This window comes from Siniperca chuatsi, linkage group LG4 (assembly GCF_020085105.1).
Source record: "Siniperca chuatsi isolate FFG_IHB_CAS linkage group LG4, ASM2008510v1, whole genome shotgun sequence".
Classification (NCBI taxonomy): domain Eukaryota; kingdom Metazoa; phylum Chordata; class Actinopteri; order Centrarchiformes; family Sinipercidae; genus Siniperca; species Siniperca chuatsi.
Window position 1 is genome coordinate 20604364 of NC_058045.1, and position 20994 is coordinate 20625357.

At 41.4% G+C, this 20994-nt stretch overlaps 4 protein-coding genes across 6 annotated transcripts; 3 read left to right on the top strand and 1 right to left on the bottom strand.

The window, feature by feature from the left end:
- The first annotated feature begins 69 nt into the window (after positions 1 to 69).
- agk (acylglycerol kinase) lies at positions 70 to 4046 on the top strand. The gene is made up of 14 exons (XM_044193422.1): positions 70 to 322; positions 449 to 488; positions 596 to 675; positions 768 to 843; positions 933 to 1058; positions 1195 to 1289; positions 1462 to 1531; positions 1786 to 1865; positions 1960 to 2017; positions 2623 to 2770; positions 2888 to 2985; positions 3125 to 3195; positions 3315 to 3399; positions 3554 to 4046. The coding sequence occupies exons 1-14, from the start codon at positions 213 to 215 to the stop codon at positions 3686 to 3688; spliced, it is 1272 nt and encodes a 423-aa protein (XP_044049357.1). The 5' UTR covers positions 70 to 212; the 3' UTR covers positions 3689 to 4046.
- A 1910-nt stretch (positions 4047 to 5956) lies between these two features.
- Positions 5957 to 12716, bottom strand: dennd11 (DENN domain containing 11). The gene is made up of 9 exons (XM_044193444.1): positions 11895 to 12716; positions 11135 to 11234; positions 10843 to 11001; positions 9978 to 10131; positions 9718 to 9856; positions 9402 to 9533; positions 9159 to 9309; positions 8885 to 8953; positions 5957 to 8731 (listed from the first exon to the last, which is right to left on the bottom strand). Exons 1-9 carry the CDS (start codon positions 12328 to 12330, stop codon positions 8536 to 8538), a joined length of 1536 nt encoding a protein of 511 aa, XP_044049379.1. The 5' UTR covers positions 12331 to 12716; the 3' UTR covers positions 5957 to 8535.
- A 146-nt stretch (positions 12717 to 12862) lies between these two features.
- Positions 12863 to 17216, top strand: wee2 (WEE2 oocyte meiosis inhibiting kinase). 3 transcript variants are annotated; one of them, XM_044193437.1, is made up of 12 exons: positions 12863 to 13008; positions 13450 to 13728; positions 13864 to 14066; positions 14433 to 14490; positions 14856 to 15025; positions 15146 to 15267; positions 15393 to 15539; positions 15634 to 15738; positions 15826 to 15911; positions 16071 to 16241; positions 16423 to 16571; positions 16720 to 17216. In XM_044193437.1, exons 2-12 carry the CDS (start codon positions 13459 to 13461, stop codon positions 16883 to 16885), a joined length of 1647 nt encoding a protein of 548 aa, XP_044049372.1. In that variant the 5' UTR covers positions 12863 to 13008; positions 13450 to 13458; the 3' UTR covers positions 16886 to 17216. The 3 variants fall into 3 exon arrangements, with proteins under 3 accessions (XP_044049372.1, XP_044049374.1, XP_044049375.1); XM_044193439.1 differs by lacking the exon at positions 12863 to 13008 and adding an exon at positions 13048 to 13064; XM_044193440.1 differs by lacking the exon at positions 12863 to 13008 and adding an exon at positions 13123 to 13139.
- A 708-nt stretch (positions 17217 to 17924) lies between these two features.
- On the top strand, positions 17925 to 20905 carry bida (BH3 interacting domain death agonist). Its single transcript, XM_044193453.1, has 4 exons — positions 17925 to 18086; positions 18546 to 18827; positions 19052 to 19185; positions 20317 to 20905. Exons 2-4 carry the CDS (start codon positions 18563 to 18565, stop codon positions 20512 to 20514), a joined length of 597 nt encoding a protein of 198 aa, XP_044049388.1. The 5' UTR covers positions 17925 to 18086; positions 18546 to 18562; the 3' UTR covers positions 20515 to 20905.
- Positions 20906 to 20994: the final 89 nt, after the last annotated feature.

Consider the following 20994-nt stretch of genomic DNA (forward strand, 5'->3'; position numbering starts at 1 on the left):
CACATGTAGCACGAACGAACATTGGTTCCGCCCTGTGTCTTTCCGTACTGTTTTGACGTTACACCAATTTGTCCATGCTATGCTAGTATGACAGTTGTGGGTCCGTGACCGCTGGGATGGAAATTTGTCATTCATGACTTTAAAACATCATTGCCACCGTAAATGTAGCACCGCATTAAAATAGAGGGTTTGGGGACATTTTAATCAAAACCATGGCTCGGGTTGTGAAAGTGTTTCGGACTCTGCGAAATCACTGGAAGAAGTCCACATTTGCAGTGTGCGTCCTGTCTTATGGGGGCCACTGGCTCTATGGTAAACACTGGTGAGTATCTCAGGTTATGCTATTTCCACGGATTAATTATTATAATAATATAATGATATGGTAGCCAGTTTTAGATAGAGTACATGCCTGTTCGTTTATCTTACATTATGTGTCTTGTATTATCAGTGACAATGTTCTGCGGAGAGAGGCTTGTCTGATGGCCAGGGTAAGACATCACTTATTTTTGCACATAAATTGCCAGCCAAAGACATCATATAAACCAAACCCTTCATAAAAGTACCTATTAGTCATCATCATCACAATCTCTGTTAGGAATTTGGGCGTCAACAGATAGCACCACAGGAGCGGCTGAGGAAAGCAACAGTGATCTTGAACCCTGCAGCTTGCAGTGGGTAAGAAGACCTTCTCACTGACAGTTTTGTCTGGATTTCAGACATAAGTTTTTCTCAGAATATTTACAACTTTCTGTCTCAATCTTCTATAGGAAAGCCAACAACCTGTTTGAAAAGAATGCTGCTCCTATTTTACACCTGGCTGGTGTGGAGATTACAATAGTAAAGGTATAATTAGCTTTTCCCCCTATTAGTGCTATTAGTGGCTCAAGTCAGGATCCCTTTGTGTGACACCATGATTATATATTCCTCTACAGACAGATTATGAAGGCCAGGCAAAAAAACTGATGGAACTCATGGAACAGACAGACATGCTGATCGTGGCCGGAGGGGATGGCACCTTGCAGGAAGTCATCACAGGCTTACTGCGAAGGCCAGATCAGGTAGGTGTCACACAGTTATATTGTCTTGAGCTGTCATCAGGGTTTGGTTTACGGCTAATTTGCAAAACGAGATGAGGACAACATAATCCAAACTTTTCTTTTAATGATGTCACTGATGGGTGTGTAATGACTACAGGACACACTCAGTAACACGCCGATTGGATTCATTCCACTGGGCTCTCACAATTCCCTGAGTCCAAGTCTTCACCTCCTCAGTGACAACAAGGTCAAGTAAGTATCTCATCTTTATCATACCTAAAGATGCAGATTTTATCATCACACAATCCCATGATAGACTGTGTATTGGATGTGTCTCACAAAGTAAATATACGCATATGGGTATGGTATGAGTTTCCTCATAAGTAACTTAAACAAATTTTTCTACCTTTTATATATTTTCCAGAGACATAACATCAGCAACACTGTCCATTCTGAAGGGAGAAACTGTACCTCTGGATGTGCTACAAATCAAAGTGAGAAACTGCTTCTGTTTCCATTACAAAGCCTCAAAGTTATGAATTTGGTGTTTATCTGGAATGCAGATGGTTGCTTTTGTCAGTATTTGTTTTCAGGTCAAATTAACCGATCATTTAAGGAATTTGTTGTGAAATAATTCATCAAATAGGATAATTAATTGAAATGGTCATGATAGTTTATTGTTTTTGCAGTGCAGTAAGATATTATATGTCAGCACTTGGACAGAAATTAAATTTTGTCTTATTTCTAGGGGGAGACAGAGCAGCCAGTCTTCGCTCTGATGGGACTACGTTGGGGTGCGTTTAGAGATGTGGCTGCAACAATCAGCAAGTAAGATTACACAACGGGCACTCGGATTATAACCCTGGGTAAACCATGACATAATTCCCCATACAAAAGAGTAATTAACCATATTTCCCCATAGATATTGGTACCTTGGACCACTGAAGACAAATGCAGCACATTGGTTTAGTACTCTTCGGGTAAGGCTGTATTTTTTGTCTTAACATGGTTGGGTTAGAACAATATATTGAACCAGTTTTGGCCTTTTATAAAATATTGATATTGGAAAGCCACGTCAGCTACCGCCAATGTGATAAAGATTGCTCCCTGGGTTCTTTTGTGTAACTCTTAAGTTATGACTTTGCTAAGTACATTTTCTCTCATAGGAGGTGTCCATGACATGTATCGCCTATTTTCTACTATCACTCTGCCTTAAACATCTGTTAACCTGAAAAAAATGTCTTAAGTGTAGGTTTCAGTGTAATCCTACTATACTATAAAGATCCAAATGTTGTCCAAAGTTTTCCATCCAATATATTGTCAATTTGTCAATAAGACACTGAATACCTGAAAACATATTGGCGTCATTTTAGTCAAGTTTAAAATATTGAATATCTACGCAAAATCTGGGCAATCAGCAACCTCAGTAAAACACATCATTATCTTATCGAATCAGTAGTCTATAACATACAGTAGACATCATGAGGTTATTGCTATATTTCATGGCTCCCCCTGTCACCCATGACTGTTGTAATTCTGTGGCTGCTGTTGTATTTTAATCTTACACTGTTGTAAAATCTCTCAGGAGTGGCCCCTGGTCCGTGAGGTCTCAGTGTCCTACTCGGCTCCCAGCCTTCGGCCCCCTGACCTGGCCGCCCACAAGCCCCCCAGACCCAACCTGCTCCACCGCATCGCCCGCAGACTCAAAAACTACTGGAACCCTCCTGTTGAAGGTAGTGTATGTTATTGTGTTGATATTTGGATCACAGCATGGCAACATGGCACCAAATCCCAACGGTAAAATATTGTATTGAGTTGTATTTTTGGTTTGTGTGTGTGTGTTTGCTCAGAGCCTCCAAAAGTGGAAGAGCCAGAGGAGTGGAAGGAGCAGCAGCTGTCGACGTTAGAGCTGTTTATTCAAACGCACAACAAAAACCCAGTGGAGAGGGTCAGTCCAAAAATAATTGTATTTAAAAATCCTTGTACCTGAGTACTTGAATGCTGACATGATCCCATTGAACTCCATCTGCCTTGTTTTAATCTTTGATTTTTTTAAATATGTTTTTTCTATTTATTTGAACTTGCAGCGGCTAAATGACTCCCTGATGATCTGTGCAGAACCGGACAACTTCACTGTGGGCGAGTTCATCACTGTCGGGTTAGTAGTTTCAGTTTTTTATTAGTCTGCTGCAAACAGAACACCGTCAAGGCAATATACATTATATGAAAGCTCATGTTTCGGTAAATTCAAAAGAATGTAAATGTTCTTCATTATAGAAATAAAAAAGAAGAGGACCCCACTGTATTCACTAAAAACTCCACACGCCTGGAAGCCAGTGCTTGCCGGCTGCAGCTGCCAGAGGTCAGAAACCCTTTATATGACTTGGTCCTATTTCATTGTGTCTCGTCAAATCAAAACAATTTTAGGATTGTGCCAATATTAGTCATTTTACCTTCTAAAGCTCAGTATATTCATTTTTGTCTTGACATTGAACGTTAATGTCCTGACCCCGCAGGGTGCCAGCGGCTTCTACAACATCGACAACGAGGAGTATGAAGCCATGCCTGTAGAGGTAAGGCTGTTGCCACGGAAACTGCGCTTCTACATCAGTCCAGAGCGCAGAGAGCAGTTCCTCTCACAGATGCAGTGATGAAAAAGAACATTAAATCAGAAAGGAGACTAGAAGAGCGAGACAAAAACTGGACTCGAGAAATACAAAAGCAAAGAACCAGGTGCCATGAAACTTTTGAGGTCAATCTGAAAATGGATGTCTGCTTTGCCAGCAGTTTTAAATGATCGTGAAGTACTATTGGTTTGTCTGTTTTACTGAAGTTGCTACAATTATGAGGAGTACATTACATGTTGATGTAAATGAAAGGACCATGGCTTTGTTTCTTTAAGCCAGTAACCCATGTACAGGTTGTCTTACAAATGGTCTTTATGTTTACTGAATAGTTTACTATTGTCATCACATTTGAACTTGGTCAATAAAAATAATGTTTGTCCAATTCGTCACAAAGTGTTTTTATACCAGTTTGACATTTAGTATCAGTAGTATAGCATTTGCAGATGCCTGGTTTAGATAAGGAGTACAGGAGTGAGGGGGCCACTAAGTTGTCATAGAGAGGTAAAGGACAGTAAATCAATAGAAGCCAAGCACAAAGAACAGTCTGAAGTGTAGGATTGGATAATATGTTGTTGTGGTGTAGCTACTTCACTCGGGTGAACGTCAGTGCTTTGAGCTGGCTGTGACTAGCTACTGGGGCTCAGAAGAGTATGGATATGTTTGGAGGTATATAGATGAATGACTATGGTAGAATATAGGGATGCTGCAGCATTCTGAATGTGTTGCAAATGCCTAAGATCTTGGACCAGGATTTAGGCTGTGGTGAGGATGGGTCTGATCTGACAGATGGTGTAGATAGCAAATCTGCAGGATTAAGCAAGTGGCTGCATCGCAGGCCTCTTATCATATTTGTTTAGGAAAACACAAAGGGAGGCTCACGGTTTTATTTTGGTCGTGTTAATCGTGGTGGAATTCCAGTGGCACATTTAAGTACAATTTTGAGGTATTTATACTTTACAATTATAATGCTACTTTGTACTTCTACTCCACTACGTTTTAAAGGGACATGTTTTACTTTTTATTCCACTAAGATGGTGTAGTCCCTCATTCGTCCAGGAGTGTTCTATCGTAGAAAAGGTTTCAGTCGTAGTCATCTGGACACTGTTATCAGAATCAAGACGTTTCGGCTCCCATCCGGAAGTCATTCTCAATTGTCATTCACACACACGAAACGTCTTGATTCTGAAACAGTGTCCAGATGACTACGACTGAAACCTTTTCTACGATTTTTACTCCACTACATTTATTTGACAGCTTTAGTTACTAGTTACTTTGTATATTGAGATTCTACGTACAATGATCAACTTGATTTCAATTTTAACATAAATATAGTGAACTGTTATAGGGGTACCCCAGAGATTTAGTATTACACTTCTATATAGTTGGAGGATTCACAAGAGACATATAAAACTAAAGAATGGTCAAAATTGGAGCAGCAGAGGCCGACATATCCTTACTTTTAGTCCCTAGTATGTTTCAAGCTTTAAAAGTGCTGGATCCTACATTTCCCATAATGCAACTGGGTAGCATCTTTAATTAGACCCTTAATGGTCACTTCTTTCAAACCCCCACACAGTTTGTAACAGAAGTGATGCTTTTTTTTTGGGTTAAAAAGTTTCAAGCCCAAGCAGAAAAAATAACCCTGATGATGTCATCAGGGTTGTTTTGTTTGTTTTTTTTCAACTTTAGAAAGCTCCTCCAGAGCCACAGAAGAAATACAACTGTTTTCACAGGCTAAGTAGTACTCCTCTTGGCAAGTAAACTGAACTTCATTTGTAAAAGCAGTGGAGTGCCCCTTTAATCTACCAGTTTATAAAGTAGTTAAACTTGGCACCACCTCAACCAACTACAAAAGTAAAATACTGCTTATATGCTAAAGCATCAGTAATAAATATTAAATAATAAAATACATAATACAACACTCGTAGGAGGTGGGGGGGGCATTTTTCTGCATAATGAGTACTTTCACTACCACTTCTGTACTTTTACTAAAGAATTATTTTGAACACAGGACTTTTATTTGTAACAAAGTATTTTTACACTGTTATATTGCTGCTTTTACTTGAAGGATCCAAATACTACACCACTGGGTAATGGTGAGGGAACATGAGGACGTCTGTCTTGTCCAGATCGTCCTGAAAGTTGTTTTGTGCTTAAGATGTGTATTGGAAAGCAATGAAAGCAGTGATCCTGGTGAGAGAGGGAAGAGAGAGGTGTAGGTGGAGTAGGCTTATGAAAGAAATAAGAGGAAAATAGTTATGCAGGGTTAGAAGCAAAGGATTAGATAACACCTAAACTGTATGAATGTTTTATTGTTTTACAATGGCAGTACAGTGAAATTAACAGTTGCTCATGCTATTGAGTTCATGTGTACATTACTGACATCTCTTACAGTGTTTCACATTAGTAAAGGTGAAGACTTATGTTATTCTGTGAATACTCTTGATTTACATTACAATCAAGAAGAAAACATTACTTGGATGCGTTGCTACACGTGTGCAATACTTTTGCTGCCTTTGACATTCAGTAGAGTGACACGCTGTACAAACCACTCATTTAGCTAATGCTGGTACACAAATGTGAACAGCTCCACAAAGAAGGCATTTTATACAGTGGTGTGTGTTGTGTACATTCCCTTTCACATTGAACATACATCTGTAAAGCAAACACCGTCAGAGGCAAGACAGAGGCATTACGCATCTGCTGACAAGTAAATAGACCAGTCAGAGTCAACAGGTTTCACTGGAGACAGTAAGATCATTCAGAAGTGTTAAGGACAATGTACTTAATCTTTCCGCAAATACTGTTGACGCACAGAAATGAGGCGGCCACTTTGCTCTAGTAAGTTTGAGAAAAATCACATTTCCTTAAGGCCCCTTTTTAATAACAAAGCTCAAACAAAGTTCCCTTCTCTTTGAAATGCACTTTTCTTGGAGGGGATATCAAAACAGTACAGGCTATTATACAGCAGTTCTCAGCTTGGGGATCAGCCCCCAAAAGATACATTTCTAGATGTGACTGAAATAAAATTAATATTTGTAGACCAGTGAGTTAGAAAGACATGTTTAAAAATGGTTTGTTGTTTTAGCTATGAGAAGGTTGAGAATCACTACTCCAAATTTAAACGAGGCGAGCATCAGCCACATGTGTTCCAACATGGAACAAATTATCACTCTCATTGGCAGCGTGGTGGATTAGCTAAACCAGTCTGCCAAGATAATTCAAAAGACACAGTTGGCCCATCTCTAGAGCTGGATTCACTCAATGGGACTGTGATGAAAAGACAGAGAAACCTTCAGCTGGAACAGAAGGGGGAGGGGGGTCTCAGTGAATCTGCCTGTAGAAGAGGAATTAAATCTTCTGCTCAGCCCTCACTGTGGCCGACAGCACATCTCCAAAAACACAAAGAGATCTTTGTCAAGGACACAGACAAGCAGAGAGAATCTCTTTGAAGCTGATCAACAAGTAAACTACAAATGGCCCCATCAAGGACTCCTCATTCAACAGCATCACAGAAAATATATCGGCTTCCGCTGATGAACCAGCCTCTGGTTTGAGTAGAAAAAAAGAAAACAATGAAAGCCTGTATACAGTACAACACACACACACACACACACAAAGCCCCTCCACTCCATAACCACTGTCTCAGACTGTAAGTCATAAACATAGCATTAAAAAAAAAAAAAAAAAAAAAAAAAAAGGTACAGTTAAGCAAGATCACTGTGTGCATCAGGAAATAGTCCAGTGGTGGACAGGGTGCAGCATTGATGATAAGTTAGTGTTATAGAGTCACATTCATTGACAATTCAAAGACCTCAGCTGATCACGACATATGAAGGTAAAACATGTAACACGACAAACAGTTGCCGGAACGCCTCCGTCACTTGTGATCAAACACAGCGACATTATCAGATCTACCTCGTGTTGAAGGTGCATAAAAAGTAAGATAAGTATTAGTATAGGAAATAGCCTTTTCCTTCACAGTCAGCTTTGTAATAATAAACCATCCCGGTTATAAAAAGAGGATATCACACTCACTAACAAACATATTTCTTTCAGTTGTGAAGAAATAGTAAAAATGGGGGGGAAAGCATTTACGTGAAGAAGGTTGATAATTTCAACTACTACACAGACTCCTATTGCTTCCTTTTTGAAGGCGAATAAAGTGGTCAAAAAGCATTTGATTTACTAATTCCCAAAGTAGCTGTATCAGAACAAGAAACAATCATCCAAGTATGGTACTGTTTACATTTGTTGAACATTATGACAGCTAGAATCTCCTACAAAATGTATTTGAAGCACACAAATTCATCTCCAGCAGTAAAAACTTGAATCTTTTCTTCAGACAAACCATAAGTGGACACCAAAGCTGCAGGAGTGTGAATGTTTCAATGACTTCTTCGTTGTGATTGGTGCAGTGGAGAACAACCATTCATCCTGCTGTGATGATCAGACCTAATAAAGACTTTTATATCTTTATCCAGTGCTTCAGCCCTGGCCCCTTAAGCCGGAATCAGAGTCAAAGAAGAGCACACGAGCAAACAAATATTTTCTGACAAAAAAAAACAAAACAGTACTGAGTGACATAAGATGTGAATGTCTATAAGAGCACACTGCTGCCAAACGGCACTGTCTATCAGCCACTGTGGACCAGTGCACCAAGTGTCCTTATCATCCACACTGGTTGGAAACAGTCTCCACAGGTCAGATGAGACACACGCAGAGGGAGGAAAAAAACGACACCCAGGAGGGGACAGCAGGCAACATATGGAAGTCAGGGTTGAGGCAGTGTCTTCAGTGTCTTGGTGTGTGTGTGTGCCTTGAAGGCACAGATATCCAGTGGCGTTCTGAGTTTCCCAGGCTGAGGGGGCTCAGGGGCAGCAGAGGTTGTCTATGACCAGCGTGACGTCAATACCGTACACTTCCAGCAGGTCGACCAGGAAGGAGCGATCGCCCTGGGGATCCAGCCCCATGGCTCTCACGTGCTCAGTGGTGAGGGTGGGATCAGTGCTCCCTGCTACGTCTGACAGGGTCTGGAAGATGCGGTTATTCAGCTCCATGAAGAAGCTAGGATGGGATTAAAGACAACTGAATCACGCCATGGCCCTCCACATCACATTACAATGATAAAACTAACATAATAGTACTAATCTCCTTAAACATAGTGCCTGTGATTATGACTCAAGTGCATTAGCAGCTGTGAATACAGAATGGACTCACAGAATGAAAAGATCCTCTTCGTTTGACGTGCAGTCTCCATCCACCTCCTGAGAGTACAGCAACATTTGCCTGGGGGGAAAAAAGTCACCGTCTATCATTTTGAAATCTGAAAAATAATTATTTATTCATTTAGAAGCATATTTTTTGATATTTCTAAACATTTTGGTGCATGTATCCCATTCGAAGATCAGATAAAATTTTTAAACTGTAATTTATTTTTATTTTGCAATTACCATGATGCTATTTTAGCAGTATTTTACAGTGTGCAGCGTACCTCTGTTCGCTCAGTTTCCTGTACTTCTCCTTATCGGCTGCATTCAGTCGGAGCAGTGGCTGCAAATGGCTTCTGTGCGTTTTCACATTCTGGTTATCAATGTAGATGTCGTACAGCTCCTTCTTCTCCTCAAAAATCTTCTCCGTGGTGCCTTAAAAATGATGAAAACATGCTCATATATAAGGGCTAATTTCCATAGATTACAAATAGTGGTCAATTTACGCACAGTAAAGCTTCACTCACAGGCCACGTATGACATCTCTGTTTCCAGGGTAGTAATGTCGGCTATGTTGATGTAGAAGAAAGGCCGTAATTCAGGCACAGAGACACCAATTCCAGGTAAAGAGACGTTGGCCAGGCAGCAGCAGCAATACACTGAGGGTGGACAAGAACACAGTGAATTAAACATCTCCATGGAAATAGAAAATAAAAGACCACACTAAGTACATTTACTTCACCCTGACCTGTTTGTGTTAAAGTGAAACAAGGACAAATGGCAAACACTTAACTACAGCAATTAGGAATTAAAAAGGCAAGCATGTGTGTTTGAGCTTCTCACCCCTGTAGCAGACCACACCCACAGGTGGAGGGGAGAAGATGAGGAGACGTTTCCTAAGCAGGGCAAACTTCCACAGCACCATTATCTGCTCCCCGAAGAACTGGATGAACTGGGACATGCAGCCAGCTGGGTGGGTGATCTGCAGGGAGCAAAAAAGTGACAAATATGTTGGGTTTTTTTGTTGTTTTTTTTGTTGTTGTTTTCTGACTGAGCAACCCTGCTATCACCGACAATATCAGTGTGTTCTGCTGCTTTCAGACCTTCATTTCTGGGTGCATACAGCGGTTGATGGTGGTAACACTCCAGGTTGGGCAAGCGGTGACCAGACCATTTCCAGCAGGGGGAAGGACAGCCTTCTTATCCTCATAGAAGGCCTCCAGTGGAGAGTACTGGCCTGGACATTGCAACTGGTGTCTACAAGGCAACGACAGGAGGAAGAGGGAAAGAAGAATAATGTCAGGTCGGGCCAATCACCACCGTTTCTCTAATATGGGGCGGATCTGATATGATGACTGTACAGAGGAGAGCGACCTTATTGGGCATTGAGACATTTTTGTAAACAACCAAGATGGCTGCCACTGATGCGGAACTGTTTCTGTTGAATCCGCTATCATGTAAAAAAGCCACAGTGACCAAACTGGAGGCTAAATTACCACACTCCATTCAGATCAGGTTGTATTTGGCGGTAACCTCAGCCATCTGTATTTGTAACCCGAAACTGTGGCCATGTCATATATTCATACATAGTCAATGAGGAGATAAGCGTTTCCTGAGGACTGAAGCAGAAGAGCAGAGTTACTGAAGAGAAGAGAGGCGGTCAAGGTTTCTTCCACTTCCGTGTTTAGACTTCATACAAAAACTGCATGTAAATGGAATCTTGTGACGATAGCTAAAACTGGGACTCTGGGTTCATGTTTAATAGATGAGAACATTTTTCACAAAAAGGAGCAAGGACAGGAGGTGGGCACATAAAGAGAAACCTGCGAACACGGTTGGGTGAGAAATAAGTAAGGTAAACTGAATAGAAGTAGGGTGGTGCAAATGTGACGAAATAAGAAAACAAAAACACGAAAGACTGAAAGACAAAGACTCACGCGCGTGCATGCAACACACAGCATGTCTTACCTGACTTGGTTCTCCAGGAAGTGCATGTAGCGGTAAAGCAGAGTGTAGGAGGGAGACAGTATTCCCACAGACTTCATCCTCGCTCCTCGCTCCAGCTGACTCTCCACAGGCATGTTAGCAAAACAGGCCAGCCCGAAGTAACTGCCTTTACGGAAATATCTAACCGAAAGAAAAAACAAAGATCAGGAGTAAACACAGAGGGACAGATTTCTGACAGGGATTGAACCTGTGTTGCTCTAAAGAGTGGATTTCATGCTTCTTGATTGGTGGGAGTGAGTGGGTGAATACGTACATGAAGTCGTTGGTGATCCGGTGGGAACCACTGGCTATTGACTTGAATTCAACTCCGTCTAGGTTGATGTCGTGAGGCAGACACCACTCTACCATATTCCCTGCCATTCACACACACACACACACACACACACACACACACAGAGAGAAAATTACCACCATGCTAGAACATACCACTTTCATTCTGGCTACTTCCCCTATGCCAGTCATGGAGAAGCAAGAGGTCAGACAGAATGAAAAGCACTGACTCAGCTACTGTAACTGTCTATAAACTGACCTCTTCCATATGTGAAGCACTGACAACCTGGCCTTGTTTTCTGTTGTGTTTGATGAACTACTGATTGTATATCTTGTTATCTTATCCGTTTCTATCCAATTCTATACTAAATATAATTCGATGGTTTTCCTTTTATAACAGCTTGGGCTTCAGTCACTCAGCTCTTGCATGAGTTTACAGTATGTTTGACAGCTTGCAAAAAGCTGGAAAGCCAGACCAGGAGGTTCATTTCTTTTGGAATCTATTTAGTAGGGTCTTGACATTTTAAATGTTTGACAACCCCGCCTAGGCTGATAGCACATATCCTTCACCGCCATGACTCAGTAAAATGCACTAAAGCAACCAGACAGAGGAGACTGACATTCCAAGATAAGACATCATAGGATTATAATTTCAGGAAATGTGTTTATCTAGTCAACAACTGAGGATTTTAAAACATGAGAGATAAAAGATCAGATGCTGTTGCTACAATCTGATTGCTTACCTGATCTTGTATCAAAGGTAACCACAAACACAGCCACGATCTGATCTTTTTCCTCCCACTGATCCCTCACCGAGAGGCCGGGGAAGGGAACATGACGATCTGTACCCAGAGGCTCCGGGCGATCCCACCCGTGCTCAGAGAGCTCTGTTCGCGGACGGCCCGGGCTTCTGTCCCCGCTGGCAACAACAGCTGTGACACTCCTCGTCGGGCTGCAGGTAATGGTGGTAGTAGCGGCGGTGCCGCTGTTGTTGCTGCTCCACCCAGTACCAGCCGCGGTGCCCGTCGGTGTGCGCCGCCCAGCTGGATGCGAACTTTTCTCGGGCGGTGCGTCTTCCTCCCGCGGCGGCGCAGGCGGCGGCTGGGCCGCCTGGTTCGGATCGGGCGGTGGGATCTCCTCCCAGTCCAGCAGCGGGGCTCGGTCCGACTGCTTCACCATGGTGCTGCTGCCTCCGAGGACTCGGGAAGGGAGAGAAATATTACAAAACTCCGGCGTCCAGTTGATTCAAGCACACTAAACACGGAGCTGGAGCCGGATCATGATTTCCTGCTGCTTGCTGGGTTGTTTTCTATGTATTTGTAAGCGTGTCACATCCACTGACGGGCTGCTTTCCCTCCTCCTATCTTCACTGTTTTGATGACGTTGCTGACTTCCGCCCACGTGTCTATATTACTATTTCATACAGTGACCTAATTTTGTTTACGGGCTATTTACTTTGCCCATAATAATTCATATTCTTACAACATTCATATAGAGATCCAGCTATAGTGTGCATGTTGTACGCCAGTCTATTACATATTAATTTAAGGTATCTTCATGTTATTTAGTTTTACTTTAAATGTGAATTTGTAGTTTTCTTATGGTAACATTATCCATATACATATGCACCCATATACATTTAATGGGTAGATTTTCATAGTTTTTATGGTAACGCTGTATAAAGTTGTTTATGCAATTAACAGCCATTTTAAAGCCAGGTGTGTGGTTTATGAACAATCCAGCCAATCAGAGCGCTAGATGTGTTAACCCGGTGGCATAGTTCATTTAAACAGGAAGTCATTTACATACAAGGCGCTAAATTCAAGCGTGGTGGTGTTGGGAAAAGGCGACTTGTTCGTGAGTATACATGACAAGCAGATATAGTTACTCAAACTTAAATGGCAAACTGATGTGTACGTTTATGACCATTATGTGAAGCATCTGTTGAGCTTTCAGATAAGTCTGAAAATAACGTCACAGCTTGACTGGTGTGCTGTTTTTCAGTTGTCCTACATGATTTGGTTGGCAGAACATCTTAAAAAATAAGTAATATTGACTTATTGATTAAATTATCGGACATATTAATATATGATACGTAGGCCTACTGGTGTAGAGATTGAGAGTATAATTAACAACATGTTTTATTTCCTCATATCTTCATTATCTTCCTAAAGAGACTTACATGCAGGCCTAATAATCGAATGCTTAACATCAATCCCAAATTTAAAACAGTATTTTTGTTAAGGGCAGTCAAATACAGGATTAAGCATTTTAAAGGAAACCTTTGCCAAACCTCAGGCGCCAAGCATGGTGACGTTGTTTGACGGGATCAGCCAGCAGCTGGACTTCTCTAGCTGTGGAGAGGAGGGGTGCAGCAGTGACAACAGCTCTGATGACTGCACGTTCAGGATCCGAAGTCCCAGGATCTGCAATCCCAGCTCTGCATGCAGGACGCCCAGGGTGCAACGCCACCGCAGTAGAAGCAACACCTTATCTTCCCCTTTACAGTGCACCAGCCCCATACCTTACGCTTCCTGGAGGAAACTGAGGCTCTGTGACTCTCCCAGCACGCCCAAGGTGTGGAATAATTTATCTTGATTGTCCTTAGTGTGCCCCATGTGGTACTGGCTGATTTGTCAAAGTGTGTCTCAAATGTCAAACTAGTTTAACTTCAGTGGGATGAATTGCATTTCTCTGTTTTTCTCTCTGTAGAGCCTGCTATCGAAGTCGTCCCAGCCTTTCTCCAGCACCAGGATACGTGTCCATCAGAGGACCCTGCGTTTCTCCTCCATTGCTGCTAACCTCACCCATGCACCTTCTGTCAATGTGAATCCTTTCACCCCTGACACAGTCCGCAGGAACAACGAGCAGCAGTGGAGGAACAGTTGTGATGATGATGATGATTATGGACGCAGGTAACTACTGCTTCATGCTGTATTGTAGATCTGTAAGGGTATGACTTGTAAACACCAGTGTGTAAGTTCAGCTTTTTCACTCTCAGATGGGGATTTGTTTGATAATTTTTGGAAAACTACCCAAATGTAAAATTTATGACTCTTTGCATCACAGGGAAATTAGTCCACTTCTACTATGGTGTAGGTGTCACTTTCAGAGCTATTTTTAAACCGCAAACATTTGAATGTCTTAGTTGTCTGGTAGAGTCCCCACACAGTGCATTAAGGGTGAAATATAGGCCTGACTTCAGGCTTGACTGAATCTCATACTAAAGCAGTTTTCTTCAGGAGTATATAAGGGTCTCAAGGCCCTTTTTCATCTTTCAGGTTGAAACACAGCCTAACGTCATCTGAGGAGGATGATGAAGCCTTTCTCCCACCAAAGGTACAACTATTTTTATCGGTGCTTTCTGGTGGGTGTAACCCTCCCTCTCAGATGCTTTTGATAATGATTTCATCATCAGGCTTTGTCGTCTTCGGCTGCCTCCTCACTTCTTGTGAGTCCAAAATTACATGCTGCCAGTCCTACTTCCGGGATTTCTCTAAGGAATCTCCAGCAAAAAAAAAAGTGTCAGAATCTTCACAAAACCCTTTCCTCGTGGAAGTACTACCATATTTGGTGATGCATCAAAGAAAACCCCCGGTTCTCCTTGCTGTAATCAAATTCAAGACTGAGCTTTGTGACGTGTGTTCCTTCTTTAGAAATTTCTTTGGTTTTACCACAAGGCCCTCCGTCTGTTTATCTGGCAGAGGCGAGCTGTCCAAGCCATAATGCTGTCACGCTATGAGAGTGAGTTCTTGGAGCTGGAGTGCATTGGCGTGGGCGAGTTTGGGGCAGTTTACAAGTGTGTGAAGAGGCTGGATGGTTGCTTGTACGCCATAAAACGCTCTCGCCGACCCCTGGCAGGCTCTGCCAATGAGTGAGTCAGCAGCATGTCGCTCTCTGCTAGAGACAGATCTGTCCACTTTTTTTTGTTTTGTTTTTTTTTGTTCATGAATTGAACGAATGTATCTGTGACCACTTTCTTATGTCCTCTCAGGCAGTTGGCCCTAAAGGAAGTGTATGCGCATGCTGTTCTTGGGCACCACCCACATGTTGTTCGCTATTATTCAGCATGGGCAGAAGATGACCACATGATTATTCAGAATGAATACTGTGATGGTAGGTTTTCCCTTTCCATCAAAAGCACAGTTTAGGAAGACTTAAATGGAATTAAAGGAAATCTTTAGGTGAACTAGATTTAATTATGTGGTCTTTAATACCGTCAAAATGTGTGTGTGTGCTAGGTGGAAGTCTCAATGATGCCGTCGTGAAGAGGGAGGTGCAGGGTGAGCTGTTTTCAGAGGCAGAGTTGAAAGATCTGCTCTTACAAGTGTCTATGGGGCTAAAATACATCCACAGCTTAGGCCTCGTACACCTGGACATCAAACCAAGTATGTCTCATTGAGTGGTTTGCATTTCTTATATTGTGCAGTCTAAACCCAAAGTCTCTTGTACCTAAAACCCTCTTGTTTTAACTCTTTATAGGTAATATATTCATTTGCCAGCGTCCCAGCACAAATACAGCGGGTGAAGGGGAGAGTGAGGACGAAGATGACGGAAGCACTTCAGCAGGAGTCATTTACAAAATTGGTAGTAATATTAAATGTTAGATAAATTTATACAAATTTTTTAAATGTTTGTTGGTTATCCAATCTGATTCTTGTTGTCTTTCTGCAGGGGATCTGGGTCATGTGGCATCAACCAACAGCCCTCAAGTTGAGGAAGGGGACAGCCGCTTTCTGGCCAGTGAGGTCTTGCATGAGGTAAAAATGTTGCGTAAACATTAGTGTTAAAGGAAAAGTAGTCTTGGGGTCTGAGTTGGTTGCACCTCATTGTAGGTTGAAAGGGAAAAAAATCAACAATTCAGAGGTCCAGTTGTATTTGCATCGTTTCTAGTGTTCATTTCAGCCGTCTCTCCCCAGGATTACAGCCACCTCCCCAAGGCAGACATCTTTGCTCTGGGGCTCACGGTGCTGCTGGCAGCTGGTGCTCCTCCTCTGCCCCAAAATGGAGATGAATGGCACAGCCTTAGAGAGGGCCAGCTACCCAAACTGCCAAAGGAGCTATCACCTCCCTTCAGAGGCCTACTTCAGGTATTGTTATTTCTGGGCTGATGTTTTTGTTACGGTGTTTGAATATTTAAATCTAACATAATTAAAAAGATTTGATTTTTGAGCTGCCACAGCATTTTTATGTAGTCACAAAAGCACTTAAATTCACTCGTGTCACTAGCATAGCTTGTTGAAAATACCTTTTTTTTTTTTTTTTTTTTAGTTGTTGCTGGATCCAGACCTGACGAAGCGGCCGTCTGCCAGGGAGCTTTGCAAGCACACAGTCCTAAGGGAGAAGAGGACTGGGAGGCTGGCTGCTCAGCTACGCAGAGAGCTCAATGTTGAGAAGTTCAGGACGGCCATGCTGGAGAAGTAAGATTTAAAGAGAAAGGATCATTTAACCCAGCATCTGGGTTTCAGGCCCCTGTCTTCTTCAAGACAAGTTAATAAATTGGTCCTGCTTAATACTTGCATGCTGATGCCAATTAAAAGCATTCATTTATTTCCATTTTCTCCACAGAGAGCTCCAGGAGGCTCGTCAGGCAGCTTTGTCACCCAAGCAGATGCCCACTCCTGGGCTAAACCCCCCTGCTAAGATGGGGTCTCTACCCAGAACAGGGAGGAGGCTTGTTGGTAGGAGGACTGTGCGATCCATGAGCTTTGGTTGCCCAGGGTATGGAGTCTGATGGGACATTGTGAGGCCCACATGCCTGTCCTTTGCTCTGATGCAGTGTGGTTATGTGATTTTCCTAATACAGCACTGATTTTGTTGGGACTGATTTTGAAATAACTGGATGAAGAATCCTATATGAGTCTTCTAAGTGGACGCAGTGTAACGGAAGGATTGGGGAGCCTTGGACAGCATTGGTTTCAAAGGACTAATCTGATTGAAACACTGTTCAAGTGATTTTCAACAGATTATAACTGCTGCAGACCAGTGTACTTAACCGATTAAGGACTTTTGTTTTTTGTCTTTTTTTTTTTTTTAACTGTAAATAAACATTTTAATCAGATGGACTTCCTTTTTTTCTTATTTAATTTATCTCTGCAACTCTTGTCCCAATGGTGTACTATGTAATCCAAAAAGCACATTAAAAAAGGCTGTTGGACAAAGCCACAGCAGGGACTTTCCAGTGGTGTGTTGCTCCTGTTATCTATAACTGCAGCCAACTGTATGAGGAACAATGACTAGGAAATGGACTTAGGAATGATGAGCCATCATACTGTAATTTTTTTTTTTTTTTTTTTCTGCAGGTCATTTGATCACACTGTTTATGACAATACTTTGCTTAACATTTGTATTTGGTTGTACCTGCAGTATTTTAGGTGTTTTACAACAGGGCACATCTACCCAAAGTGACTATCAATTATATAAGTGTTTTATTCATAAAGTAAGTTGTTGAAGGCATTAACTTACTAGATAAGTCAAAGATAAACTGAACACACTGTAGGCTTCTTTTTTTTTTTTTTTTTTTAAATATTCCTTGTCTTGACAACTAGGCTATTTTAATTTTAATGGTTACATCTCTGTTGCAATTGACTAATTTGTTTCCAGTGTGGTTATCTAATGTCCTGGGGTTTCTGCATTTTATCTTTTTGTGTGGACTCAAGACGACGGTTTTCCTATCCGCTACATTGAAATGCCAATACAGTATTTAATTTTCAACCTTCACGGATGTCCGACGGTATGGGAAAGCATCATGAGGCATTTAGAGGTCCACCCCCAAAATTTCAGATACTCGCCCTATTAGAGCCTGCTGTGCTGCAGCTGCTCAGACTTGGACTAGCCACCATAGCAGTACAGCGGTCGATGAGGCTCTATGGCGCATCACTGATCCAGGAACCGTTATTTGTATGAAGCTGACGTACCCGGCCTTAGAAACGAATGTGAGTTAAACGAGCCATTCTTTCGAAAGTTATTTAACGCTAACATTAGCTATAGTCGTCAGTTTTGCTTTTGCTTTACTTTAACTTTGATGCCCGAAAGTTAATGTGAGCTAATGTAACTTAACTGAACAAAGTTAGCATTAGCGTATCTTTTTAGCTAGCTTACCCGTTAGACAGCCAACTGTCCGAAATAATTCCGTAAATGTAGGAAATTGTTTTGGTTTCTCCTAGTTTGTAGTTGTTTATGTTGTAATTAGCTAGTTACATGATATAATGTTACCTGTTTAAATGTTCTTGGCTCAAACGAGTGCGCTGCTTTAGTCACTTTTTTTGGTGTAACTTTTTGAGTGAGTTAACGTTAGCAGTATATGTTTCATCACATTCATCAATGTTTCAACGTGTCCTTATTGAGCCAGCACTGCTAACGTTTTCCTCATTTTTCTTGTCTAAATTAAAAAGGCCGAGGGTGATTATCGATGGATGACCTGGGGAATCTGACCAGTTGCCAAAACGCCGCCCTGGTCATTTTGGCCTTCCTTCAAGCGGACTGTAGAAATTCTGAGTACGGGAAGGAGCTTCTCTCCCTGGGGCAGGAAATAAATCTTACCTGGGACATCAGTTGCAATGGCCCGAGGAAAAACGCTCTGGACGATGGAGAACTTGAAACTGATGGTCACCCGGCCATTTGTAAGGCACCTTCTTTGGAAGATATTCAGCCTTCAGTGGAACTGCAGCGGCCTTGTGAGTAACTGATTTCGTTCATACATCTCTTACTTGATTACTGTATGTGTTTCAATCCTACACCATCAAATTGTATGTGCTACAGAGATCAAATGTGTGATATTTCAGAATATTAATATAAAATATTAACATATTTTTCTTCCACTGTCCATTCCTGTTGAATCCAGAAACAAACATTATGGTGACTGATGTACTGGTGTTCTGGCAATCTTGTTTTCCTGTAGGGAACCATGCAGAGGCAGCAGCCCTTCAGCAGGTTGCAGAAGGGCTGAGAGAAATTGCAGCCCAGCTTGAACACAATGTTGTGGCTCAGGCTACCCAGAACCTGAGCAGGAACATATCAAACTCCCCCTCTGAAGTGAGTCTGCACTGAACATGGGAATTTTTGAGTTGTTGATGTTTTGATGGTCATTGTCTGTGATACATAGGACAAAGTCTTTAGTTTTAGCCTAAACTGATGTCCTGAAATTACCAAACCCAAACTACTGTGTACAGAGATATACAACGAGGAGATCATCACCTTGAGATTCTATAACTCGCCAATGTTTTGGCGGTAAAATGGTAAAATGATTAGAACTGTTAATCTATTATTAAATTTGTCCAGGGTTTACACCAAGAAAATTGTTTGGCTGAGGTGGTCACCTGGCCACCCACGTATACTGACACAATTTGTCTCGTGATCAAGTCAGTTGGTAGATGATGGCCACACTCATTAAGTAGTAAGCATTTACTGTGTTTAATAGTGACTCTGCTCTTTATTCTTTGTTTTCACTCTAAAACACTATGGGAAACCCTGAGTGGTTCATTTAATGCTAAGCATTATATTTTATTAGTGTTATTGGTAGGTATTGATATATTCCTTAATGGTTTTTGTTGCAAGAAAACAGAGCAAGATATACTTGCTACTAGGTGGGAAAGATATGCAAAATGAGTAATCGAGCGTCCCCAGGGTACTGGGGGAAAAATGTGTCCAGTGCAAAATGGAACATGGTATTTTTGTCAGAGGAACTACACATTTGAGTTCTGTAATATTTAAACATGCAAATATACTGAGATTAGTTAGATTAAGAACTGAAATGGTTTGCAGTAACCAATTTCCTTAATAGCCTAACCTTATTTGTTTGATAAATCAGTGACCACATGTATAGCCTACAGCAAATGCTTTATCACTGCAAAATAAGAGAAGTAAAATGTGTATAGATTTCTGCATTAATGAATTCAGTTACATTTCCCAGCCTCTTTGTTCAGAAACACCACTTGGCATCCAGTTTACACCATGTTGTTTGTGATGATGAAGTGCAGAATCAAACTTCAAAATATTAGAGACTAAGATGTATACACTCTAGTAATAAGATGCATCAAGTTGTGCTTGTGTTACTCTCATTGCAACTTAGTAAAATTACTTAACAGGTACGATCTTTGCAGTTGCAATAACAAGAATATTGTCTTTATGTACTTATTGATCCTTTTGATCGTTTCTGTTTTCCAGCAGTGGAAAGACCACCTTACCTGGGAGGTGGACAGGGTGATTAGACAGGGCGTGGGTCTGGAGCATCTACCCCAGGAGCGAGTTATCATGGCCCTCACTCTCACCCTGGTGAAGGGAGTGTGCGAACAGGCCCCACGACTGCTGAGAAACCTCTTCAACACAGCACTGCAGTACATCAGCCTTCCAATGGCGAGGTGACTTTTGAGCTGCAGGCTGAGAGGAAATAACTGATGAAAGTGTGATGGAAGACAGCTGAATCTGAAACTGGCACCTGCTCCTCATGACCAGTCGACTGTGAAAGGAGCTGCGTTGACTTAACAGTAGTAAAAACACCTTTTAAACAAAGGAAAGTGACAAAGAATCATTTGAGTTTATGGTCATATTTTGAAAATGGGAAATAGGTTGAGTTTGTGACACTTGAATTTTTTTCATTACTTTATGAACTCTGAATCTTAATTGTTTACTTTTACTTAAAAGTGTATCTTTTCATTTTATATTTGAAATACATGATTTATTTTGTTTTTAGTTATTTTGTTTTTGGCTTATGCGGCCATTATATTGTGTAACTGAAATAAATATATTTTCCTGAGATTTGAGTTTAATTTCAGTCTTAAATAAATATTGAGATTGTATTTTTATATTCTTTAAACATTAAGTGTGTTTAACTTTGGCAATGCA